The 27,536-nt window shown below is 41.3% G+C and overlaps 1 protein-coding gene across 2 annotated transcripts in view; it reads right to left on the bottom strand.

The window, feature by feature from the left end:
* Positions 1 to 22,503: 22,503 nt before the first annotated feature.
* RMI1 (RecQ mediated genome instability 1) overlaps positions 22,504 to 27,536 on the bottom strand; it is an 8,436-nt gene continuing 3,403 nt past the window's right edge. Inside the window, exons 1-2 of one of the 2 annotated variants that reach the window (XM_027880404.1) lie at positions 24,836 to 24,877; positions 22,504 to 24,713 (exon numbers count right to left, since the gene is read on the bottom strand). In XM_027880404.1, the coding sequence (XP_027736205.1) occupies positions 22,816 to 24,687 (1,872 nt within the window). In that variant the 5' untranslated portion in view covers positions 24,688 to 24,713; positions 24,836 to 24,877 and the 3' untranslated portion in view covers positions 22,504 to 22,815. Of the gene's footprint in view, positions 24,714 to 24,835; positions 24,878 to 27,536 lie in introns of those variants that run through there. The other variant, XM_027880394.1, reaches the window with a different exon arrangement.

Raw genomic sequence — 27,536 nt, 5'->3', positions numbered from 1 at the left:
TTGTTAAAGGTCAGTTTATTTCAAATCTATAAATAACAAGGAATTAGGTAGAGGAGATGTAACACTTCAGGCGGGTATAGTATCCAGTAGAGCTGAATCAAGTTAATTTTCAACTGTAACTAAAAAAAAAAACAAAACCAAACAAACAAAACACGAAACAAAAAAACCCGTAAACAAGTCTCTTCTGTAAACTGCAGATATGAAAGCCTAATAATGTTTGTTTGATCTCTGTTGGCTGTTGATTGGTTCCGTGTTTTTGTCTCCAATCTAACATTTTCTATTTTAATGTGTAAGCAACAAATTTCAAAGAACAATATGGATACAACATGTTTGCAAATCAACAGTATCTTATAAAAAATGAAAATTTGAACAAAATTCAGAGGAATAGATAATTTGCTTATAACAGCCATTTAAACCTCCAGAAATTCACAATCACGAACAGAACCTTTAGATACCAATTAGCCTATTTATCAAGAACATTGATCTTCTGATCTCTATATATGTCAAAGTAACTCAGAAAGCTTTTCTAGAAGGAATGGGCAAAAAACAGAAGAAATAAAAACTCATTAAAGACTTACAGGAAAGACAAAAGAAGGACATCTAAAGGAATATGTTAAAAATACAAAAATAAAAAAGACTCATTCACTGGTAGTGCCAGTCCACATGAAGCCCAATATGTTCAATGCATTAGTAGACAAGTAAACATTCAACAGAATACTGAATCACAGAATGTTTTGCATAATTAGCATCTCTTAAAGTGACATTGTAAGAAGATAAAGTGGAGTCTCTCAGTGCAAACTGCTGATTTTTGCACATCTGAAGATATTGCAAGCTGACTTCAGTGAGGCTGCTGAGATTTCTTTTTCGGAGGTGGAGGCAAAAAGAGCACAAAAAGTGGGGCAAGGTGACAGAGGATTCGTTGCTATTCCAGCTCATAAAATGCACTGACTAAAGCCCAGTAGCATAGCACTGCCTGTATACCCCCCTCTCACAGGAGAAAACATTCCTATTTCTATCTCCCGCTGCACCCTCTCTGTAGGATCATAGAATGCATGGAACCTGGCAGCCAAACACAACAAAGAAGGCCAGACTGCAGGACCCCACAGCTCAACATAAGCAGTATTCCTTTTTTCACCAAGTGAAATGTTGTTTGGATAAGACTTTGAAAAAGTTTATGCTATCTTATAAAGAATAAGTTGCAATAGCAGTTGTCTTCAGACATTGCATTTGGCATGCTGCTTTAATGTTAGGATAAAATAACTAATACAAAAATGCAAAGTTTCATCAACCATGAAAGTCACATCTCCACTGGCACCTCAAACCCATATGTGTTGTCATCTTTGTGGCTTCAGTGTCAATGGCAGTTCACAAGAAAATGAAGTTTTAATAAACCCTTTTAAGTAACATCTGTTCTACAGGTCACCTGGAGCCAACATATGTTTAGCAACGCTTCAGAATTTAAATGGCATCAGAAGCCTTATAGACTGACATTTGCCATCTGGAACTATATATTTGGCAAGTACAGTCCCAGCTTTTCTTTCAAGATGCTTGTGTCAATGGAAGAAGTACATTGTTGCATCTTTAAGGTACTGAAAGGTTTCTATAGGTTCTCCCCTAAGCCTTCTCCTGGCTGAACATCCCCAGCTCTCTCAGCCTGTCTTCATAGGAGAGGTGCTCCAGCCTTCTCATCATCTTTTTGGCCTTCCTCTGGATTCTCTCCAAGAGGTCCACGTCCTTCTTATGTTGGGGTCAGCAGAGCTGGACATTCTCCTTGGGATCTCACAAGGGCAGAGTAGAGGGGCTGAATCACCTCGCTCAACCTAGCCATGCCTCTTTTGATTGAGCCTTAGGTGCTGCTGGCTTTCTGTACTGCAAACACGCATTGCTGGGTCATGTCAAACTTCTCCTCAACCAAAACCCCCAAGTCCTTGTCCTTAGGCTCTCAATCCATTCTCCACCCTTCCTGTACTTATCCTTGGCATTGCCCCACCCAGGTGTAGGACCTTGCATTTGGCCTTGTTGACTTCATTAGGTTCACACGGGTCCACATCTCAAGTCTGTCAAGGTCCCTCTGAATGGCACCTCTTCCTTTCAAGATGTTGACCACACTACACAGCTTGGTGTCACTGGAAAACTTGTTGGGGATGCGCTCAATCATATGGCCCATGTTGCCGACAAAGATGTTAAACAGTGCCCATCTGAGTACTGATCCCTGAGGAATGCTACTTGTCACCGGTCTTCATTTGAATATCACACTGTTGGTAAAGGCAAGCATAGTGAGACCTTGAAGGACTAATAAATTTAATCAGAATCTGAATTTTTTGTCACAGACCTGCCAGAAACTTCTGCTGCCTGACTCTCTCCTGAATTATCTATTTTCTTTAGGGTATAAGAGTAGTTCATAGGAAATTCCAGAACCTTTTTCAAAAAAGTTTGTTAACTTAATTATTTGGAGAAATAATTTCCTGAGAGCGAATTCACCACTATGCTCTGCCATTTCTCCTCTGCATGAGAGAGGGACAGAGAGACGGAGATAAGATTGAAAAATATTTTCCTTTCTGATACCTACTTTTTCAGGGACCCCCAGGCATATATAAATCTGACAAGGACTGCTATATTTCTGCCTCTGAGACCAGTGACTCAAAATATTTATTCAGACGACAGTACTTTTTAGAGCCTCTTTCACCAGGGGATCTAAGTGCAATTAATTAAGCCTTTCACTACTCCAGCCATTAACATCATATCTACCCACTACAGAAAATACAACACAGTGATTTAAAAATTTTCCATCAAACTAGTAGCCTACCATGGAAATCATATCTCCTGATTCTGTTCTTTTACCTTAACACAATGATTCCATCATATTGTAATAAGTAATGGCCAGTCTTCGCGAACGAAGAACCGGGGAAGGTCTTTCCACCTTCCAGCCTGCGCATTGGATTTTTTAGGTGAGACACAGTGTGCGCGGAACTGAGCCCACCCTTTAATCCTGAGGTTCATCTGCCGGGGCCAAGCACGCTTGGACAGTGGCAGCGAGGTCCTCAGGACGTAGATGGATTGCCTTACAGGGCTCTTTCAACTAGGAAAGTTCAAAATAATTAAGTTTATTTTTCAAAAAATAAGCTAGTTCAGTATTGAATCATTGCTTTTGGGATGACTGGTTTAAGGATCAGGAGCACAGCTAGTGTTTTCTTTGATCCTTCTAGTAGTAAGGAAGAATATCAAAAGGAACAGGTAGACCTATCAGATCAAGACATGGCTCTAAGGCTGGTGTCACTGGAAAAATTGGGGGTTTTTTGATCATGGGAAGGTCTATTTAACAGCTGGTCTACTGACACCTTTCTCAGAGGGGGAAAAGGGTTCCAGCACAGGAGCTAGCAGGGCTCATTGATGGAGCTTTAAACTAGATTAGAAGGGGGAAAGGGACAAAATCAGGCTTGCCAGTGAAAAGCAATGGGACATCACAGCAAAGTTTGAGGAACTGAGTGCTGGTAGGATCCTTCAATGTGCTCCAGATGTGTTAACTACAATGAACCGCACTTGAAATGTTCCTACACCAACACATGCAGCACAAGGAACGAGAAAGAAGAGCTCAAAGCCTTGGTCCAGTCCCAGAAATTTGACATCATTGGCATAAGTGAATCCTAGTGAGAAAAGTCCTCTGAGTGTTGTGCCATGCTGGTTACAGGTTCTTGAGGAGGGATAGGCAGGGTAGGTGACGCAGGGGGCTTATGTTGTATGTAGTGGAGGAGCTTACAGTTGGCAGTGGCACAGCTGAGAGCCTCCAGATAAGGATTAAGGGACAAACAAATGTTAGTGTTATTGTGGGAGTCTACTATAGATCAACAGTCAGGACAGTGACATCAATGAATTATTCTTTGAGGAACTAAGAGAAACCTCTAAATCAACTGTCTTTTGTTGGGAGTAATCTGGATGAGGATGAGGATTTTAGAAGGTGGAAAGAAATGACTTCTGGCAACATAGGCCAGACAGCATCAGACATACAGACTGTTTTTAGGTTGTGAGCTGTCTCTCTTGTGGGAGAGAGCAGGTTTCTCTGACTGGCCAAAGTCCAGTCAGAGGCAGTTAGTTTTCCCAATTAAGTACTTAGTAGTTATCTGAAGATGTAACCCCCCTATTAAGTATATCAATCTTAAATGCTATCCAATGCCCTGTCCAATTTTATATATACCTATCCCCTTTTCCCAGAATCTTCCTTATCTGCATATAAAAACCTTCCATTTTGTAAAATAAAGTTAGATCAGCGTTAGCACTCACAGCTGGTGTCTCTGTGTGATTTGACCCCTGAGCTTGGCCAACACACCACCTGGCACAATGAGAGAAACTGCAGCTCAGCTGTGAACCCCTGCTGGTCTGAGAAGACCCCAAAACCCCAAACTGTGTTAGTCTTTGTCTTTATGGGGGACTTCAGCTTGCCGGATGTTAAGTGGGAACACCACACAGCTGGAACAAACAGGTCCAGACGATTCCTAAAACACCTGGATGTCAACTTCATGTAATGGTACTAAGGGAGCTGCCTTCCTTGATTTGTTGCTCTGTCAACTGAGAAGGCCTCAGGAGTGAAGTGGTGATTGGTGCTGGCTTGGCTACAGCAACCATGAAGTGATCAAGTTTATAATCTCTGTTGACAGGAGGAAAAGTGCCAGCAAAACTTCAACCCTGAACATGAGGAGACCAGATTTCAGGCTGCTTAGAGAAATAGTGAGAAAACTCCCATGGCAAAATGCTTTTGAAGGTGCTGGTGTCCATGAGTGCTAGTCACTTTTTAAGTACCACCCCTTAAGGGTACAGGAGCAGGCAATTCTAAAATGTTGGAAGTTGAGCAGGCAAGACAGAAGGCAAGCTTGGCTAAGCATGGATCTTCTTCTGGAGCTAAGGTGAAAAAAGAAGGTGTATGCCCAGTATCTGGTGATGTGGGAAGATTACAGAGATGCTACTTGCCATTGTAGCCAAAGTTCAGTTAGAGTTGAAGCTGGCCAGAAATACGGGGGACAATAAAAAGAGCTTTAAAAAAAATATTAATAACAAAAGGCAGTACAGAAATAACATTGGCCCATCACAGGATGAGGATGGTCACCTCACAAAGAAGGGCAGAGAGGAGACATAGGTGTTTAATATATTCTTTGCCTCTGTCTTCAACACAGATGATGGACCAAGGTGGTCTCAGTGCCCCAGAACTGAAGAATTGGGACTTGCTGCTCCAGATGTATTCTTATAAGTCTATGGGCCTCTCTCAATGATTTTTGAACAGTTTTGAGAATCTGAAGAGGTCACGGTTGACTGAAAGATGGTGGACATTGTCTCAGTTTTCAATTATGGCAAGAAGGATAACCCTGATACCTACAGGCTTGTCAGTCTCACTTCAGTACCAGGTAAAAGTGTGGAGAAGATTCTTCTAGGAAATACTGAAAAACACTGAAGGGCAATGCAGTCATTGGTCACAGCCAGTATGGGTTCATAAGGCGAAAGTCCTGCTTGCCAAACCTGATTTCCTTTTATGACAAGGTCACCCACCTAGTTAGGAAGGGAAGCTAGTTGATGTAATCATTTGGGATTTCAGTAAAGCTTTCGATACTGTCTCCCACAGATTCCTTCTGGACAAAATGCCCAGTACACAGCTGGATAAACACATCATGTGGTGGATGAGCAGTTGGCTCATGGATCAAGCACAGAGGGTAACAGTGAATGGGGGAACATCAGACTGGTGACCTGTCACTACTGGTGTTCCACAGGGCTCCATCTTGGGTCCTATGCTCTTCAACATCTTCATAAATGACTTGGACGCAGGACTAGAAAGGATACTGAGCACGTTTGCAGATGAAATAAAACTGGGAGGAGCTGCTGACTCCCTCAAAGGCAGGGGTGCCCTGCAGAGAGACCTTGACAAATTAGAGGACTGGGCAATCACCAATCAAAGGAAGTTCAACAACGGAAAGTGCTGGATTCTGCACCTGGGATGGGGCAACCCGGGATGTATAGACAGACTGGGGAAAGTTATGCTGGAAAGCAGTGCCATGGAAAGGAACACCTAGGGGTCCTTGTTGATGGCAAGCTGAATATGAGTCAGCCAGGAGGGCCAACCGTGTCCTGGGGGGGCATCAGGCAAAGCATCATTAGCCGGTCGAGGGAGGGGATTGTCCTGCTCTGCTCTGCACTGAGCAGGCCTCACCTTGAATATTGTGTGCAGTTTTGGGGCACTGCAATATGAGAAAGATATTAATCTTTCAGAGAGCGTCCAAAGGAGGGCAAACAAGATGGTGAAGGGCCCTGAGGAGAAGCCGTATGAGGAGCAGCTGAGGGCACTTGGTGTGTTCAGCCTGGAGAAGAAGAGACTGAGGAGAGACCTCATTGCAGTTACAACTTCCTTGTGAGGGGAGGGGAAGAGAAAGGGCAGGCACTGATCTCTTCTCTGTGGTGACCAGGGACAGGACCTGAAGGAATGTCCTGAAGTTGTGCCAGGGAAGGTTTAGGTTGGGTATTAGGAAAAGGTTCTTCACCCAGAGGGCGGTTGGGCACTGGAACAGGCTCCCCAGGGAAGTGGTCACAGCACCAATCCTGGTAGAGTTCAAGAAGCGTTTGTACAATGCTCTCAGATGCATGGTGTGACTCTCTGGGCTGTCCAGTCCAGGACCAGGAGTTGGATTTCAATGAGCCATCTGGGTCCCTTCCAATTCAGAATATTCTGTGTTTCTATTCTATGAGTCTATTATTGTAATCAAGTGATGCATCCTTTATTTGCTAAATAAGAGACCACTATTATGTCTGAAATCAGGACTAACTATTCTAAAAGCATTAATCAATCTGTTAAGAAATTTTAGGTAATAACATAGTCTCTTGTTGCTAGCACAGTAAGATTTACCTCACAAAACCATAATCTGCTCACTGATACAAATACCACCTCCTTTTAGTTAATTTCAGGAAAACATTTTAGAAGTGCTCTAGGCCAAAAAGGGATGATAAATGAATTTTAGACGGAAAATTGAAGTGGGTTGATTAGGAGCAATTTTTTATGTTTTGCACAATAAAAAGACAAACTACATGGTTCATGGAGACAATTTATAGAGCAACCTCTTTTCTCTAATTGCTGCTAGACTAATGTAGAAGCACACTCCTAGAAAGCAGAGAAATCCATTTACCCAATCACATAATTTAAGTAGTGAACAGAAGTAGTGGATTTTTCCATTACCTTTCATATTAGCCTTGCTGCATTCCACCTGTGACCCCCATTTTAATAGTGCTATGCTCTTTTATACAATTTTGTAACCATAATAAACTTCCACTTCAAAATTTTTCAAACTAGATTAAGGACCTTTAAAAAAAAATAATTAGGGACATAACCAATTTCACTAACTCCTGGTAATGTACTGTAAAACCAAATTATTTGCTAAAAGGTCTAATAAATTCTCAGGAGCAGGAAAGAACATCTACTTCCTTTGAAACAAGAACTAGTGACTATTCTCTTCTGACTGCTTAATCTGTGGTTGCCCTAGCATCTGCAAAATTTGTTCTTAGTGTTTGTAGGTTTTTTAACAGAAATGGACAGAGTCCTATTGAAATCAAGATAGGATTTTTTTAGTAGTGTTCACATGATAATAGATAATTTATTTTTGCTGCAGAGAAAAAAGCATATCCCTAGCTCCATTCACTGTAGAAAGTCACAGTACACAGAATAATTAGCTTTATGTTCCAGATGTCTCTGCTCAGGACAATTTCTACTGATTGCTGGAACTCTATTAAAAAGAATAACATCAGTAAAAACAACCCTGGGAGCAGAAGTTGGTTCTGTGCAATGCTCCTAAGTTTCCTTTTTGAAAAAAGAGCTGCTTTAAAAAGTTATTTTCAAAAATACCTTGAAAGAAAAACATATTTGAAGAAAGTATTCTTCATAATTTTGTAATAAAAATGAACAAAATCAGTTAAGTGTTAGGTTCTCAAGGAGACTGGAATACTTCTATAAATTTTTTCTGATCTTCAGATGAAATTTATTTGATAGGTGTGATGTGTTGTGACACTGCAAAATACTTTCTATGTTACAGCAAGACTAAATTATAGAATTTATTCAGGACAAACCGCTCTAATTCTGCATTACACACACAAAGGCCACAAAAAAATCTGAAAACTTGTTAAAACTTTTGCTGCAGGATAAATAAGATCTGTTCAGAGAAGCACAAATGGAAGAAACTGGAAATGCCAGCGTACTTTTTTTTAATTACAGCAGCTCTACTTGTAACATATTAATACAGCTAACAGTGTTCTCATTGCTTAGTGCTCTGTTTTAAAACATAATTAGAGAAACCTGCCACTTCCTGAAATCTGTATCAACCTTAGCCACAGTAATAATAATAAAAAAAAAAAAATTAAATATCTGCTACTTGACTAAATACTGATTTGAATGAGTTATTTAGATACCAAAACAGCAAGGGTAGTGTAGATACATTCGTGTTATCATAATCTCCAGCTTTTTAGCAGTATCTAGAGTTTTAAAACAGACCTCACAGTGGGTTGGTTGACCTGGTTAGGATGCTTGGGAAAAAGAAAGGTGTTAGTAAACACAAATTTTTCAAAGGCACAATTTAACATATTATACATACATAAAGACAGAGCATAATGCTTTTAAAATAATTAGCATCTTGAAAAGTGGTCAGTAGTTTTGATCTGCCTGTGTATGCTGTGTATCAGCTGCGTATGCTGATAATCGCACTATAGATACAGGATTTACTGATGATTTAGATAAAATGAGCTAAGTAACTCAATCTTCAAAGGAATACAACTATTCCAAACCATTCACAGCTCATTACTTACTCCTGGAAAACCAAGGAACGGCACAAAATATGTTACAATGTCCTATTTGAAGAGCAGGAATTGAATTAGCAAAGGCTGTGAAGTAAGAATAAACTTGGCTTTTAATGTGCAAAAGGTATTCTGATATGCAAGGTTGCGGAGGTGCACAATGTAGATAAATAAATATAAATATAAATACTTTTTAAAACTATTTACTAAATAAGCAACTTCTGCGAACTAAGAGATACAGTGTTTTTAAAATAGATCGTGATTTTGAAGACTGGAAAACCTCTAGTTTTCTAGTATTAGAGTTAGTCAGCAGTTAATGTCTTGTGGATTAAGTTCTGGATATCACAAAGATTTCTCTTTCTGTTACAGTGACCATATTTTCTTTTCCATTTCTTGATAATATATTGCACAGGTCACAGTCCTAAAATTAAATCTACTCAAACAAGGCTGGTTTATATCAGAGATGCATTAGGTAATATGACTGCTGAGCAACAGGAGCTGTACCAGCAGGAGTCCTTGGCAAAAATAGGACTCCACTGGCAAAAAATGTGTTCATGATTCTAGGTGGTAGACACAGAAACTATACAGCAACTATAAGCAAAAATGGCACATTAGTAGATCATAGTCCACTTTTGCTAGGATAAAAAACACCTTTCAAGTAAACCCACTCTTCCCAGGTGGGTTTACTTACTTTACATAACTCCATCCACACCTGGGACAGCTTTAGGAATATCTCATGGTACTCTTAAAAAGGAAAGCAGTATTTTGATTCTCAAATCATTACAGCTGCCTACAATTTTACAGTCATAGGAAAACACATTTGAAGAGATCTACCTGTCTTTCTTCTCTATGCTCCTAGGCACAACATCTCCAGCCTGGCTGCCTGTCCTTTTCTGCCATAATATCAAGCTGCTTTTTTATTCCTGCAAGTTTCCAGTCTCACAACTTTCATAATCTGCCCATCTACCATCATCTTACAGTTCATGCTCAGACCCTTTCCCACTTCTATTCATTCTCCTCACTTTAGCTGTCCTTTCCTTTTCCTTCTACAGGCCTCCACATACCCAAATTTCCTTTTTCTCCATCTGTATGACCCTTACATTCATCTTACATGTATCTCCAGTTTTTGTTGCCTGTTATTCTGTCTAGGTACTCTGATACTCAGAACTTTCCTCTGCCCCTGGATAACCCATTACAAAAATATGATTTGCTATATCTTTCATGCTTTCTTTTCCTCTAACTTTTTCATTTTCCTTACTTTCTGCCTTCTGAAAACTCAGTCCTCTCCACTGCATTGGTCCTTTTTCTCTCTCAGGCATTGAGGTCTGCAGTTCAAGAAAAATCCCTCTCAGCTGTTCTGCTATGTACGAGCGTGCAATAGTTGCCAGTGACAGCAATTATAGGGGAAGTTCTTAACAGTCATTTAGGTTTTGATAGGTAGCACACAACGTGCAGCATGCTTAAAGCAGAAAGCCTCTAAAGAGAGGTGTTACGTGTGTAAAGTGGTTACCATCAGGGACTCTACTTTTAAGAGAGTATCTGTAAATATAGAATGTATATCAGAGTAAGATGACAGCATTACCCCTCTTCCAGTCGTTATGTGGTTACCTGACATCAAATAAAACCCAGAATCCTTGGCTTTGTGGGAAAGTCATTATGGAGAATAGGGTGAGAGTATGCATCCTTGGGCTTGAATATCAGTAAACAAAAAAAGCTTAATATTTTTGATATGTAATATAAAAAATGCCAGTTTCCTGCTTCTTGGAGAAGAAATCCCTACTCTACTCCCTCTATTTCTTTCCCATTGTGTTCTTATTCATCACTCAGGAACAAGGAGGACACATGATGGAAAACTGCCACATTCTGATAGTCTTCATCTTATGAAATTAACAACCTCAGTTGTCCTCAGGATTGTAAACCTGAACAGAAAAACCAGTTTTTGCTGAACAAAGCATTCATTCTACTGATTTCCTGTGTCTGAAAGGGCAGATACCCAGCCCCTGAGTTGGAAGAGAGGGAATAGAGTAGAATTAAGCTCCCATGCTCCAAGGGGAAATAGTCAGTGACTTACTGCATCACTTAGATACATGTAAGTCTATGAATGAATGGCCAGTCTTCGCGAACGAAGAACCGGGGAAGGTCTTTACACCTTCCAGCCTGCCCATTGGATTTTTTAGGTGAGACACAGTGTGCGCGGAACTGAGCCCACCCTTTAATCCTGAGGTTCATCTGCCGGGGCCAAGCACGCTTGGACAGTGGCAGCGAGGTCCTCAGGATGTAGATGGATTGCCTTACAGGGCTAACGAGCTCCATCCGCCCGGGGAGGGGCCCTGAGTGGGAATCGAACCCAGGTCTCTGCAGTGACAGTGCAGTGTCTTTCCTCTAGGCCACCGGGGGCTCCTATATGTAAGTCTATAGGGCCAGATGGAATACACATGAAGATATTGAGGTAGGTGGTAAAAGTGGTCTCCAAGGTACTTTCCATCATTTATCATCAGTCCTGGCTGACTGGGGATGTCCCACATGACTGGAGACTAGCCAGTGTGATGCCCATCTGCAAGAAGGCCAGAAGGAGGATCTGGGGAGTTGCAGACCTGTCAGTCAAACCTCAGTGCCAGGAAAGGCCATGGAGCAGATCATCCTGAGCGCCATCATGCGGCATGTACAGGACAACCAGAAGGTCAGGCCCAGCCAGCACGGATTTAGGAAAGGCAAACCTGATCTCCTTCTATGACAAGGTGACCCACTTAGTGAATGAGGGAAAGGCTGTGGATATTGTCCATCTGGACTTTAATAAAGTTTTGATACCATTTCCTAAAGCATTTTCCTGGAGAAACTGGCTGCTCATGACTTGGATAAGTACACTGTTTGGTGGGTTAAAAACTAGCTGGAGGTGGTGGTGAATGGAGTAACATCCAGTTGGTGGCTGGTCAAAAGTGGTGTTCCCCAGGAATCAGTGTCAGGGTCAGTCCTGTTTAACATCTTTATCAGTGATCTGGACAAGGGGATTAAGTGCGTTCAGAAAGTCTGCAAGTGACACCAAGTTGAGGGGGGAGTGTTGATTTGTTGGGGTGTAGGAAAGGTCTGCAGAGGGATCTAGACAGGCTGGGCCAGTGGGCTGAGGCCAGTATGACTTTCAACAACGCCAAGTGCCGGATCCTGCCCTTGGGTCACAACAACCCCATTCAGTGCTACAGGTTTGGGGCAGAGAGACTGTAAAACCACCTGACAGAAAAGGACCTGGAGGTGCTGATTGACAGCAGCTAAACAAGAGCCAGCAGTGTGCTCAGGTGGGTAAGAAGGCCAACAGCATCCTGGCCTTTATCAGCAATAGTGTGGCCAGCACGACCAGGGAAGGGGTTGTCACCATATACTTGGCACTGGTGAGGCCACACCTTGAATCCTGTGTTCAGTTCTGGGCTTCTCATGACAAGAAAGACATTCAGGTGTTGGTGCATGTCCAGAGAAGGGTTGGTGAAGGGTCTGGAGCACAAGTCCTACGAGGAACAGCTGAGGGAACTGGGATTGTTTAACCTGGAGAAGAGGAGGCTCAGGGGCAACCCTATCACTCTCTACAACTATCTGAAAGAAGGTAGTGGTGAGATGTAAGCAAGGCTTTTCTCCCAGGTAATAAGTGATAGGACATGGAAAATGGCCTCAAGATGTGCCAGGGAAATACAGGTTGGATATGAGGAAGTATTTCTTCACTGAAAGGGTTGTCAAGCACTGGAACAGGCTGCTTAAAAGCAATAAGCTTTTTCTCATTTTGATACAGAGCTCAACCTCTTAGCTGCCTTCCCTTCTGTTCTTGACTTGGCCTCTTCCTATATTTCCATCCTATTTTCCTCTTGCTGGTTCCAAAGGATGCCTGTTGTTATCCTTCAGCAGAATAGTGGCTGTAGCTTCACATACAATAAACCATCCTATGCAGCTCTCCATGACAGTCACTCCACTTCTTTCCATCCCTGTAGCATTTCCTCCTTGATACTTCAGGGAACTGATTCAAATTATAATCCAGCCCAACAACTACCAAGAATTTTTAACCCAGCAGCTAATGGTGAGGTTTTGATTGTTTCTAACCCAGCCACAGAAAATCTATGCAAGCATTCAAACAGGGGCAAAAAAGATCTAATACCTTCTTTTAAAACCCTGGATGGTTCATATAGATCTAAAGGAAACGTAGAACTAAGATATGAAATGATCATGTCCTTAATTTTTTTCAGTCAGCTGAATTCCACCTATATCTGAAGGTGCAACACAGACCTTTTTTTTTTATAAACAGGAGTTACATATTTTATAAACTGGAGTTATAACACAGCCTTCTGAAAACTGACACAAATTATACCAGTTTAAGCATCTTTATACCAAGACCATAATGTCCAACAACTGTCAGTCCATGTCAATTGTACCACAAGTAATATAGCTGCACTGAACTTGTTTACCATAAAAACCAAACAAATTCTCCTTCTGTGCCTGAAAAGCATCAAGTTACCCCAGACATCTGCATGGCTGTCATGGTTTTGCTGGTTCTTAGAACTAAGTAGGAATTTTTCCTTTCTCCCTGCCCACTGTGTGAAGGGGATGTTGAATGGGCAGATTGACTGTGGCTTAGGCAATTTAGTAACACAAAAGAAGTGGCTAATAGAACCACATTCCTAGTTGGTGGCCCTCCGTATCTTGTCTGAGGGGATGGGTAAGGAGTTCTTTTTTATGTTTTTTCCTCTTGTCTCCTGGGAAACAGGGGGGAGGAGTTCAAGTTGCTGCCAGAGCTGAAACAAGGTTGGAGTAGCAGCTCGGAGGTGGCTTTGTTTTCAGCCTGGCTGCCAGCTATGAATCTCCTTGGATTTTCATAGGAGAGGAACTGTTTTGGGAGGTTTTCCCTTCCTCTGTTCCCATTTTTCTTTCTTGGAAGCAGTCCTTGTGCACATCAAAAGGACAGGGAAAACTATACCACATGACTCAGCCAGTAGGACAGAGTGAGTTCATGTTGGGAAGGACCTTTTTTTTAGTTTCCCCCTCCTCTCCCTTCCTTCTCTCCCCTTTCCCAGTGGTGGGGGGGGAAGGGAAGACCTCCATTTTCAGCTTCTCCAGCACATCCGGGAGGGGTTCCCCCACATGTCAGCCACCAGTGATCTAACAGTGCCCCCTGCTGACTGGCATGGGACACTACAAGCTCTGCATCTCCAGTGATCCAACAGCACCCCCTGCTGACAGTGGTTAGAATTGCACCAAAGGACACCAACTGAACTGTTTACCATTTTTGTTTGTTTATTTGTTTGCTTTCAAGGGGAGTATTTTTGGGTACCAGAGTACTGCTTGGTTGTTTTACTTGTTTTCTTTCGTTGTTTCTGCCAATACACATACATCTTTATTAATAAAGGGCTGTTATTCTTCCTTTTTCCACATTTTTTCCCCCATCAATTGGAGCCTTCTTATTTCAGATTTACAATTGCTTAGAGGGAGGAGTTCGAGTCTTCCTCATAACTCATCCTCAGCAAAACACTCGTGTCTCATTTAAACTGAGACAATGGTTCACATGCTTCTTCTGTAGAACACATACAAGTTTTTGCTTCCAATTATATTTTAGATTAGACAGTATGGGAAAAAGAAATACAGCAGCCTTGAGTTTTGACACACAGAGTACTTCTTATTGTATGGAGTTCTGCTATGAGAGGGTCCAGTAAGAATTTTGGTACTGATTGCTCTATGCACACCACCAATATGTAAAGCACATTGCTTCCTTGCCTAGAACAGTAACCTTAATTTATTCAAATAGATTTTACTACAGAAAACAAATAAATTAAAACCAGTAAATGATGCTTAGTTTTTTTAATGTTGTTTCTTTTTAAGATTTTACTTCCTCCCCCCCCTCTTAAGTAAGGAAACACCTTGCTAAAGTACACTTTCTTTAAGATACCTTACTTTCTCACCAACCACCCTTTTGTATTCCCTTAACAGATTTTCCTCCTGTAACAATCCCTTACATTCCCAAAATGAAGTCAGAAATGCAGACCGCCAATTTCCCAACATTAGAACATGCTTCTGGCATGATAAAAACTAACTCCTAGTTCTGTATTTCAAAAAACAGAATGGGAATAATAGCCACTGAATCATGAGTTTCAAAAGCAGTTTGGAAAGGAACAGTAACCTAACTGGTATTAGCTGACAGAATAAACCCAGACTTTTGGGGTATTTTGGGCTCTTGATCAGTCATCTACCATCACCAATACTAAAGACAGTTGATAAAGGAATTTGCTGGAGATAGAGGACTATTTCACACTTTCTATCTTTTACATTAAAAGGCTAAAACTTATAGTCTACAATAGCATTAGAAAATAAGAGAGCCAAAAATAAAAGCTAAAGTTGATTTTAAAAACACCATGCGTATCAGCCTCATGTCCTTTTATGAACAGCAATCGGTCCTATAAGTAATACTCTTCTCCTACTTTGCCTTTGCCTGTCCTATCAAACGTGATCACATAGTACCTAGCTGCTGTGGCCTTTGCATCTGACCACTTGTAAAACAAAAAGTAAAACCTATTTCAGTGTTCCTACATACATTAACATATATTTTAAAGTGGAATAATATTTATTTTATATAGACCCTTGCTGCACATATGCTTGGCATATTAGTCTTGGCAGCTCAAGGGAATGTTTCATCAATATTTGCATTTGACTTGCTGATCTGTAAATAAAAGGTTTTAGGAAAAGCATGTGTGTTTTCAAAAAAATTGGATCTAATGAAAGATTATTTGAATGCTTTAAATTACAAGTAGATCCTTATTTACACTTTCTATTTAATGGTATTTTCATGTTTGGAGAAACTATATGAGGGCAATTACACTAATTGCTGGTACTGATGCCCAAAAAAGGCAGATAAAACTGTTTAGACAGAGTTTTATGCCTAAAGCAGCAGGTATTTATTGATTGACGGCCGGGCAGCCTGCCAGCTAGTGCTGGGAAAACAGGCTCCGCAGTGCTTGAATAGAACAAGCAATTTATACAGCTTCTGACAATGATTACAACATAACCATATGCATGTTCATATTATTGCATCATTACATTACAATATTCATAGCAGGTGGAGTCGGGGCGGAGATTGAGGCGTGGTCTCTATTTTGAGGAATATTATGGTGGTAGATCCTGCCTTACTTCCTCATGGGGTCTCAAATTCTCTCCTCTTCATCGGGTGACCCTGGTGACCTTTCGTTCTTTCCATTGTTTCGTGTTCTGTTTGTTCAGGCTTGAAGAAACCCTTGGCTTCAGGCCTATTTTACTTATTCAAATGTCTACCTTGGCTCCTTTGGCTAAGATTTATTACCTCTGGGCTCTTTGTACTATGTACATGTAAATATTTTAGGTCTGCAGAATTTGTACAGAACAAGATCTCTTTTGAGCAAGGTAGAGAAAGTGGGAGGGGAGAACAGTGGGCCCCTGCAGCAAGATGCTTCGATTAACCCTTCTAAAGCCTTGTCTTCCTTCAGTACAAGGGGGTAAATTACCTAAGCATGTGCAGCACTGGGGCTGCTGTTTTTCTTTGCAATAAATGACAGGTTTGTTGTTTAATAGAAATAATGCTTGCCCAAATTTTATATATAATACATATCTGTTAAATAATGATTGTATTGTAACTGTAAATATTAAAAGAAATTGTCCTAGGCGCAGAAAGTCAGTGTGAATATTTAGCTTGTAATTATATTTATTTCCTAAATGCTGTTTATTTCCTAAATCACAAATCACACTCTTTTCCATCACAGATTCTTTGAACATATGCATATTTTCACTTTAGCATTTTAATGTTGTATTTTTTTTAACCTGAAACCATGCTTTGTGAAGGGTGTGATTCTGTCAATACTTTAAAAATTACCTTAATTTTCTGCAATTAATGCTACCATTACCTCATTCCTGGCCTGTAATTATCAACATTAATAACAGAAGTCCTAGACCCTTTAAGTGGAAATAATAATCTATTTTTATTAGAATAATCATAGAATTGTTAAGGTTGGAAGAGACTTTTAAGATCATCCAGTCCAATTGTCCATCCAGCACTGTCCCTGTAACTCCTAAACCACATCACATCCAGACACCTCTTGAACACTTCCAGGGATGGTGACTCCACTACCTCCTTAGGCAACCTATTCCAGTGCCTGACCATCCTACCAGTGAAAAAAATTTCCTAATTTCTAATATGAATCTTCCCTGTCTCAGGTTAAGGCCATTTCCTCTTGTCCTCTTGTCCTACCACTGCAGGCACAGTTGAAGAGACGGCCCCTGCCTCAGTGCAACCTCCTTCCAGGTAGTTGTAGAGAGGGATGAGGTCCCCCCGAGCTTCCTCCTCTCAAGACTAAACTAGCACAGCTCCCTCAGCCATTCCTCACAAGACGTGTTTTCTAGTCCTTTCACAACACTTGTTGCCATTCTCTGGGCACACTGCAGCACCTCAATGTCCTTTTTAAAGTGAGGGGCCCAGAACCAAACTTGGTGTGGTCTCACCAATGACAAGCACAGGGATGTGAGATACTGGATTGTTACAATAATTACTGGCTCAGATCAGCTCAAGCGTGTGTGTGTGTGAGGAGAAAGGACAAGTCAATTTTCACGAGGTGAGGTGCTGCTCTGTCCCATACCACAGCCCCTTTGTGCCTCCTCAGGCAGCCCCAGAGCAGCTGACAGTCACAAGAACACCAGAGCACTCCTCCACACCACACTCCCCGGAGCCCCTGTCCCAGTCCCAGAATGGCTGGCACACCGGCAGCACTGCCCCTCACCCTGCCCCAGAGTGGTTAACGGGACAAAATCTCACCTAGGATGGCATGGCCACAGAGGGCCAGAGCAGATAAAAACAAAGCATGGTCTCCACATGGTTGGACCCTACCATGTGGTTGGACATATGGAAGCTGGACTTCCATATACAGGGCTCTGGATGGTAGCTGTAATTCTCTATTTTTCTATATCTTTCTTTAATTCTCCTAATCTCCTTTCTTGATATTTTGGGTAACTTAGAACAGGATGGGTTGGATTTTGCTAAGTTGTATGGGGTATCATGTGCTAAGTCAATGCTTTGTGGAATGCTTTATTTTGTTTGAGTGTTGCCCTTTAAACTTTTGCAAAGTTCTCTTATTTTCCAAAGTTTGCCAGTACAAGCATGTTGTTTTACCTCCTGAGAAAATGTGTGTAGTGCCTTCTCCCTTGTGCCCGCTCAAGGTATAAAAGAAATTTTATAATAAATTTGGCAGGTGAATTTTTAGAGCCTTTCATATTTTTAAAGTAAAACCCCTACAATGAGCTTGGACTGCGAGCCTGGGATGTTACAAGGGGCATGATCATTTCCTTGATCCTGCTGGAGACACTATTCTTGGTACAGGCCATTGTGATATTGGCTTTCTTGTCCCCCTGGGCACACGTTGGCTCATGTTCAGCTGGCTGTCAACCAGCACCCCAAAGTCTCTTTCTGCTGAACAGCTCTCAAGCTACTTTTCCCAAAGGCTGTAGTCCTTCATGGTGTTGCTGCAATGCAAGTGCAGGACCCAGCATGACTTACAGCTTACATGTGCAATACAGATACCAAAAGAAGCAAGAGATCCTCGGGTGGATTACAGGAAAAGCTCCGATTTTCCCAAGCCTACTAACAGGATCTGTAGAAAGGCAGAAAAACCTGCTGAAAGCAGCAGGACAGGGAGTGAGGTGATGCTGATCAGAAGACACATTGAGGGCTTAATGGCCCACCTCATGGTAAACCTGAGCAAGCAAAGGTCTGTGCACACCCAGTGTTGCCTTCAGGCTGTGTTGGGGTGTGCAAATCTCTTGCCTGCAGGAGAAACTCAGGCAGAGCACAGCACCAGAGGAGCTAGCAGGCAGCTGCCACTCGGTACCAGAGATTATACCACCTGAATGGCCTTTGCTTTTATCCAGAAGGGCTAGTTCTATGTTTTAATTGGTATTTTACAGAGTCCGAGTGACTTTCTTACTGAGATCACATGTACCAGCACCTCCCTGTAAAAACAGAGTACTTTAGCCTGCAGATACATACAACTGCCCATGAGAACAGAGAGGGAACTGGCTCATGTCACAGGATGTTGCTTCTTCACGACACTTCTTTCATTCAACAAGAAAGAAGTTGCTGGACTATAATGACACGCGCATTTACGGCCAAACTAGTATCCAATAGGCTTATATTAGTCTCCAAGTTGTTCTTGTCAGCCTAGTTTATTTGGAAACCTGCCACGTTTCTTGGACTAGCCACTGCCTTGTTCAGAGTTTCAGAGTGAGTACCTTGAAAAGAACTAGGGCACAACAAAGTTTCTGAGAACTTTCTTTTCTGTAGTTTGTCCTAGTGACAGAGCTGTTAAATGGTACATTGTGATGCAGGTACCTGGCGCTGCCATAGCAAAGTTATTGTTTTCATTTTCTTTAATAACTCTAAGAAAGGCAGGAAGAACTTTCATTGCTAATATCATAACACCCTTGTTTTGTGTGACAATACTGTAGGTTTCATATATTAAAACTGAATTAGTTGGAAGTTTTCACTGTGATCAGCAACAAAAAAACACAGCCTATTTTTCCATTAACGAAAACATTCCTGAGGAACATGCTTTTGAAACTGCAGCTAGATACACTGCAAGTGCAGAAGTCTACCTAGCAGCTGAAATAATTATAACAAGAAAAAGTTAGTGATGTAGTGTAGACTAATGTAGAGATGATAAAAAGCAGAAACTGCTTTCTGCTAGAAAGCTACATTTAACTTATGAGAGTAGCTGCCATGACAATTGCCTTTAGCAGCTGGTACAGGAATTCTGTTGTATTCTGCAACACAAATGTGGTCATACCTCTGCTCCAGATCTCAGCCACGGTCAGCGGGGGTTGCAGCCCATGCTCTGAATTCAGCCTGTAAGAACTGTCATTATTTGAAGGACTGTGACACCCACCACTGCTCATCAATATATGGCAATATATGCACACAGTACACACACAGAGCACCAAAAATTACGTCTGGTAATAGCCAGCTGGTTCTGAGAGCAAATAAAGTGGATAAGGCAGGAACCAATGACTGGTACAAACAGCCACATATGACATTTTCTGTTTGACATACTGCTCTTAGAACTAAGCATGCTTTTTCAATATCACTAATTTACTTTCTTTTCTTGTCAGAAGAACTATACAGTATTTCTCATTAATTCTAAAAGCTTGAACACAGAACTGGAAATCTTATATACCGGAAGATTGCACTGAAATATCTGTAGTGTCAAACTGCGAACAGCTAGCAGTATTTAGATGTACTGTGAGGGACAGCAAAGGCTGTGCACTTTGGAAGCAGCATCTTTAGAGGGAAAACCAACGCAGATGAAGTTTCCCAGAGTCAACACAGGAAAAAACTTATAGTTTAAACTCAGGCATCTTGAATTTATTGTACGGGAACTCCCTATGCTGTACAAAATCTCCCTCACTCAGTCCCCAAGGGGCTGCCCTGGGCACTGCCATGTTTGTTCCACCCACAAAGGTAGCTCACACCCCTATTCTAACCCCACTGGTTGTCTCACCTGTCTCTCCCTGGTCCCTGGGTTCCCATTGGGTGTTAACCTCACATCCCCTCTCGTTGGCTAGCCGAGTAGCCAATCCCCTCCCTTCCTCCCAGCAGCCTTAATAAGCTGCAGGAAATTTGAAAAAACTCTCTTCACCCCTGGACTGCCTGCGTGCTGCGTGATCTCTGCAGCTAGCCACCACCGGGACTCGCATCACAGCAGCTCTGTCCCTGCGAGAGGGAGCGCGGAGAGGATTTTCCCCACAAACCCTGTCAATGTACCTTCTTGCTTGCATGGGATAGCAGGCATGAGAGTGGATTTCCAGGAAGCATATCTTGAAAATGAAGGCAAGGACAACAGAGGCGGGAGGAGAAAAAAAAGTCAGACAGGTAACAATGCCTTTAAGGCAGGGACTGTGTAGAGGGAGGAAGAGGACAGGAGACACATGAACTTATTTTAGCAGAGACGGCTAAGCCTTAACACAAAAAGGGGCAGGTATGACTTCATCATCTACAACAAACCCAACCCCTTATTTGATTTTGCATTTTGAATGACATTTTTCTTGCTTTGCACAAGTAGAATAAAGTCTGTGGATTATTTCTGTCTCTTGAACATTTATGGACTCCTATCCTTTTAAATGGCTGGGCAAAAACTTCAAAGGAAGTTTCCCAACTCATTATAGGAGAAATAGTTCCATAAAACTATACAAAATGTTTACAGTCAGCTCTGTTACCCTCTACAGGGATTACATGAAATGAAACTTGGTCAGTTTCCTACTGACAAGTGATTTTTTTCTGTAAATAACTAAAGATCCAGCAATGTAGGTTCCACACAGACAAAAGCTTTTGCTGTTACAGTTCTAAATGATCTGCAGTTCTCAAAAGCCTCAGAAAATAAACCCAAAGGTGACTCACTGTGTTATAATTTGATCAGGTGCCTTCCAGAGTGGGGAGGGAAAGGTGAGGAGAGGAAGGCAGGCAATACAGGAATTTATATGTTTCTAAAACATATAAAATAACACCTAAAACCCCTCATGTCTCAAGCGTGAAAAACCTCAAGATTCCTCCACCTCCCTCCATTTTCACGTTACTTAGCAAATTACCTCATTTTCTTTGAAGTCTTGAAGTCTTCTCAGTTTTTAGATGGGTTAGTAAGGCAATACTGACAGTCTCTTACAGCAATTCTCATTGTTGTAACAGACATTGTTCAGAGAAAGAAAAGGCTCTGAAGAAAGATACTGACAGGCCAACTCAAAAAAAATGGCCACTAATTTTACATTCTTTGCCAGCACATCAACACTGTGCGGACTGCTCCTCTCCTTTATCCTCCTTCCCCTGCTAGAATTTTAATTCTTCTAATTTCACAGGAAAACAACCTAGCCAAACTCAACCCAAAAAAGGACAAAAACCAAACCAAAATAAAAAGCACAAACAAAACTCAAAAACAACCAAACAAAAACAGACAAAAGACAAACAAGAGGAGAAAAGGGTGGTCAGTAAAAAGAACATAAACCTTAATCAAATAGTTTCTGATACTCTATAGACTCACCAAGATGTATATTTTTCTTTTGAAGTGACTGGACAGCTTCCACCAAAGTTTAAATGAAAACTTTAATATATTTATTTGTATATATTTTAGAAGCAGAAAATAATAATAAAAAAAAAGGAATCAAAATTAACACCAACATTAAATACACTATACAACAGGTTTGCAGTATTTGACTATTCTGTGAAAAAGCTGACAAGTAATCAGAAGTCTTAATAAGTTTGCCTGCAGGTTCAAACTATTAGCAGTGATTAACACTAACATGACAAAAATTGAAACTATATATAACCGTTATTTGTTAATAAAATACTTCAAAATACTTGGCTTTCTTATAAATTATTTTAAAAAATATACAGGTCTTTTAATATCATGTTCCTACAGAGTTTTTTTTTCCCCCCCACCTGAACATTTTGGAGAAAATCTTTCATTTCTCTGCACTTCAGATTCTTGTGCATTGAATACATATTTGATTTTTCAGATTGTCAGAATCAAAAGTGACTGTATTTAAACAATAACTCTTTATTTAAATTTACTCAACTGGTTTCCTCCAAGAAAAGACTGAGAGTCTCCCATATCTTCCTTTTAAAAATCAGGTAAGTACTTGAAAAAGTATAATAATGGAACTTTATTTGTTGTTATACATTTCCTGACAAATTTTGTCATTTTGGAGTACCAGTCCAAAACATACAGGATTTTGTAGAATGAAAGTGATGCATGAGTATTTTAAATCAAGACAGAAATATTTGAAAGTTTATTTCAATATTATCACCATAAGAAACAAACTGTTGGTTTTGCTCTGTTAAGTCGTCTCCTTCTCTCATTTTCCATTATAATTCCTGATAAAAGACACATCACTTAACTTTAAAATTTAACTTCCAATGGTCCCTCAGGGGAAATATAACTTAAATGCTTCCTAAAACATAGTCTGCAAGTTTGCATGTTATTTATTCAAACGTTTCTTCAATTGTTCTAGATGCCTTGCATCAGCATCCTGGAGGATTAATACAGTACTTTTAGACTGGAATGGATTAAACTTAATAGTCATCAAACAACAGAGATCTATCAGTTGTTTTTGACATTTCTCTAAACCATCCTTAAGCTTTAGACGTAAAGCTGGGTCCTTTTTCAGCCTATTCATTTCAGGCACTGAAAAGCCAATCAAGCTCGTTAGAATATCATCAGCAAAATCTACTTCAAGATAAGCAGAACCATCGGAAATTTTTGCCTTTATGCCCCAGGACCCATTGCTGTTTGTGAGGTTTCCAGTGAGAGTAACAATAAAACACTTAACTTTCAGAATTGTAACAGTTTCTGGTTTTTTTGCAAGGAGAAGGGAAATATATGTGAAAGGTGAAGAATCCAAATCTAAATGTGGCTCTACTGCTCTGCAAGAAAATGTCTGTGAATCATGCTTCTGCTGATCTGCTTCTGGATCTGTTTTTGAGAAAAATATAGGATCACCATTTAACACCCTGCTGTCAGAAGTGTGCTGGAATTTACAGCTGCTTTCATCTAAGTCTGTATCATTCTGCCCCTTTTCAGGAGGATTTTCCAAAGAAAAATCTGAAGAACTGCAGGTCTGATGTATGCTTCCGAGCTGCAAAAAGCTATTCGTACTATTTCCACCTTCATCAAATATTGCTTTTCCAAAATTCTTTTCCTTGCTGATAGCTTCCATAGTTTTATCTCTTTCATTCACATCACTTTTTTCACACATGCCATTTAAAGACAAATTGCACACTGTTCTATGTGTATGTGGAAGTCCTTCAGTAATTAAACCTGTGTTTCTGTTCATGACCACTTCATCCAGCTCTATTTGCATCTCTTCTTCCAGAAGAAAGTCATCTTCTACAGGAAAGTCATTTAAAAAGCCATCAGCATATTCTGTAGGTGAAACTTGTTCATCTGAACGAGGCAAAGGGCTTTCAGATTTCTCTATCAAAACATTTCCATTGTGTACAGTCAGTGAACCTGAGGCTGTACTTAAATTGTTGCTCCTGCTGCAGTATCCACTTTCTAAAGATGTTCCATTGTTTAAAGTAAATTCATTATTTTCATCAAGACTAGCTAAAAGCTCTTCATCTGAAGGGCCAAGAGTTTGTTCTAATTCATCAACAGGCCTGGAAAAAGTCTGCTCAAGACCAGTTTGTCCAACAGAATTACGGTTTTCAGTTTCTCCAATTAATCTAGCAAGGACTCTTTCTTGAGAATAATCCTCAAGAAGAGCATCCACTTCGCCCCCCAACAATTTCACATTTTCCGGTTTAAGCAGAAGGACTCCAAGACGATATGTAATATTACCCTGTAGAGTGATTTTTGTTCCAGGAGGAAGATTACTGCACAGGACAGGCACTGGTTGATACTCCATGCCCTGAATTTGATGTATTCCATCAGTTAGTTGTAGCATCAGCATTCGAGTAGGCTTTGCTTCCCAGGGCTTCTGAAATGCTTGAGTACTGGCTGTTACTTCTTCATTTACAGTGTTTTTCCCTCTTAGCTTCTGCAACTGAGAATATGCTGGCTGGCTAACATCAACCAGTGAATCGATCTGTATGGAGTAGAAGCCTGACAACTCTCCTTTGGGAGCATCCAAGATGCAGTCAGGCAAAATGGGATATTCCAAGTCTCTCAGATCGGTAAGAAGCCATTGCTCAAATACTTGCTTGTTAATCTGAGCTTGACTTAAGTTACTACCACTGTTTTCTTCCTGGATCCAATTAATGCATGCTTCCAGCCATGTCAAAGGAACTTTAACATGCCATGTGGATGAAAGCCAGGTTTCCACTCTGACTGCAATGTTAGATGTAGACATTTTCTTTTACGGTAATAGTGAATTCCCTAAAACAGAATCCAAAAAGACATATTTACTCATCTGACAAAAGGTGAACATATGATGAGTCTTGTGCTCATGTTATATAGAAGTTTTAAATAAAAAACATTCTACAGACACTAAAACTCACATGCATTTCCAATATTTAACACTTCAATCAGCATAAAAATTATGTGCAATTATCAGGAAGTGTGTGCAAAATATGGGGGAAGGATGGAGATTTATATAAGCAACCGTGCTTTGTGACTTCTTTTCTGTTGACTTAATTAGAAACATACAAATGAAATCTATTTCTTGTGGATGGAAAGTGGATAAAAAACCCAAACGAAAAGATGAGTTGTTTAATATATATCCTGTACTTTTTACTGCTTCATTTCTGTGGGTGTTGCTGTTAACACCCAGTTTACTTTAGAAATTGACCTGAGGTGTTATTCTCCCAGTTCACCAGCACCATTATGAACAGAAGTAAGAGACGGTACAGAACCAAGCTGGGGTCTACCAACACTTATATCTGAGGGGTGACTTTCAGTTTGTAACTTGATGAATGCATTTACCCTACAACAGAAAGCTAGCCTGAAACATTGTTATCCAGAGATTCCACCCAGGGTTTGGCTGCAAGTCGTATCAGAGACATCATTGGCTAATAAGCTCTAGCTTCTTATTAGTTCAGGAAGTAGATAAGCACAAACAGAACAGAAGTATTTCAGTTGGAAGGGACTTAGAACAATCATCTAGTTCAACGATCAATTCAGGGCTGAACAAAAGTTAAAACACGTTATTATTAAGGGTATTGTCCAGATGCATCTTAAACACTGAGAGGTTTGGGCCATAAGCTATCTCTCCAGGAAGCCTGTTCCAATGTTTGCTAACCCTCTTGGAATCAGAATGATTTAGGTGGGAAGAGACCTCCAAGAAGACCATTAGGTCCAACCTTTGACCAAACACCACCATGTCAACTAGATCACAGTACTAAGTGCCACATCCCATCATTTCTTGAACACTCTGAGGGATGGTGATGCCATGCCCTGGGCAGCCTATTTCAATGTTTAAATATCCTTAAAATGAAGAAAGAACAGGTTTGAGGCCCTGGACCCAGAGAATCAGGTAGAGGACAGTCAGGAGGAAGACCTGTCTGGACCTGTCTCCTGGCTCCACCCTATCTACCAGATGGATTACAACCACAGCTACAAAGAAGAAAAGGATAGTTGTAGTTAGTGACTCCCTTCTGAGGGGAACTGAGGCCCTTTGTGCCGACCAGACCCATCCCACAGGGAGGTTTGCTGACTCTCTGAGGCCTGGGTGAGGGACATTAGCAGGAAAGTCCCTGAGCTAATCCAACCTTCTGGTTATTGTCCACTGCTGGTGGTCTGGGCTGGCAGTGAGGACATTAATGGAAGAAGTATCAGGGTGATTAAAAAGGATTTCAAGGCACTGGGTAGATTAGTTAATAGGACAGGAGCACAGGTGTTATTCACCTCAATTCCAGCAATAGCAGGGATGAATGAGGAGAAGAGTAGGAAAACCCATCTCATCAATAGGTGGCTAAAGGATTGGTGCCACCGGCAGAATTTTGTTTTTTTTCACCATGGGGCAAATTCCATGATCCCTAGTCTTCTCAAATCAGAGGGGTTTCATCTATCCAGCAAGGGCAAAGGGACTATAGCCCATAAGTTGGCAGGGCTGATCAGGAGGGCTTTAAACTAGGTTTGAAGGGGGAAGGGGTTGAAACCAGGCTCCTCAGAGATAAGCCTAGATGGGAAGCCCAGGTGAAGAGTGAAACCAGCAGTCCAGCTGAAGTGCACGTACACTAACGCACGCAGTCTGGGTAACAAACGGGAGGAGCTGGAAGCCATCGTGCAGCAGGAAAGCTGTGATGTAGTCACCATCATGGAAACGTGGTGGGACGATTCGCATGACTGGAGTGCTGCCATGGATGGCTACAAGCTCTTCAGAGGGGACAGACAAGGTAGGAGAGATGGAGAGGCTCTATATGTACAGGCTCTATATTCTACAGGCTCTGTAGAACCTGAAGTCAGTAACAATGAGGTTGAGTGCCTGTGAATCAGAATAAGGGGGAGGGCCAACAAGGCTGATATCCTGGTGGGAGTCTGTTACAGACCACCCAACCAGGATGATGAGGGTGATGAATTATTCTACAAGCAGCTGGTAGATGTTCTCAAAATCTCCAGCCCTTGTTCTTGTGGGTGACTTTAACCTGCTGGATGTCTGCTGGGAGCTCCACACAGCAGAGAAGAGGCAGTCTAGGAGATTCCCAGAGTGTATAGAGGATAATTTCCTGCTCCAGCTGGTAAATGAGCCTGCCAGGGGTGGGGCCCCGCTAGACCTGCTGTTCACAAACAGAGAGGGGCTGGTGGGAGATGTGGTGGTCGGAGGCCGTCTGGGCCACAGAGACCATGAAATAGTAGAGTTTTCACTACTCAGGGGTGCAAGGAGGGCCATCAATAAAACCTCTGCGCTGGACTTCCACAGGGCAGATTTTGGCCTTTTCAGAAGACTGGTTTGGAGTGTTCCCTGGGAAACTACCTTTGAAAACAAAGGGGTCCAGGAGGGATGAACGTGCTTCAAGAAGCAAGTCTTGAATGCACAAGAGAAGGCTGTCCCAGTCTGCTGAAAGGCAAGCTGACGGGGAAGATGACTGGTCTGCCTGAACAGGGAGATTTTAAAGGAAATTAGGGTAAAAAAGAGAATCTACCAACTATGGAAAAAAGGGCTGGCTACTCAGGAAGAGTTTAGGAATATAGTTAGGTCTTGCTGAAAGAAAATCAGAGAGACAAAGGCAAAACTTGAATTGGTCTTGACACTTCTGTTAG

Source organism: Empidonax traillii, unplaced genomic scaffold, assembly GCF_003031625.1.
Source record: "Empidonax traillii isolate 1590-97213 ecotype Southwest subspecies unplaced genomic scaffold, ASM303162v1 scaffold6:size4315531, whole genome shotgun sequence".
In the NCBI taxonomy this organism is placed as follows: domain Eukaryota; kingdom Metazoa; phylum Chordata; class Aves; order Passeriformes; family Tyrannidae; genus Empidonax; species Empidonax traillii.
Note: the sequence above shows the minus strand (reverse complement) of the source record. Positions and strands in the feature narration are given on the sequence as shown.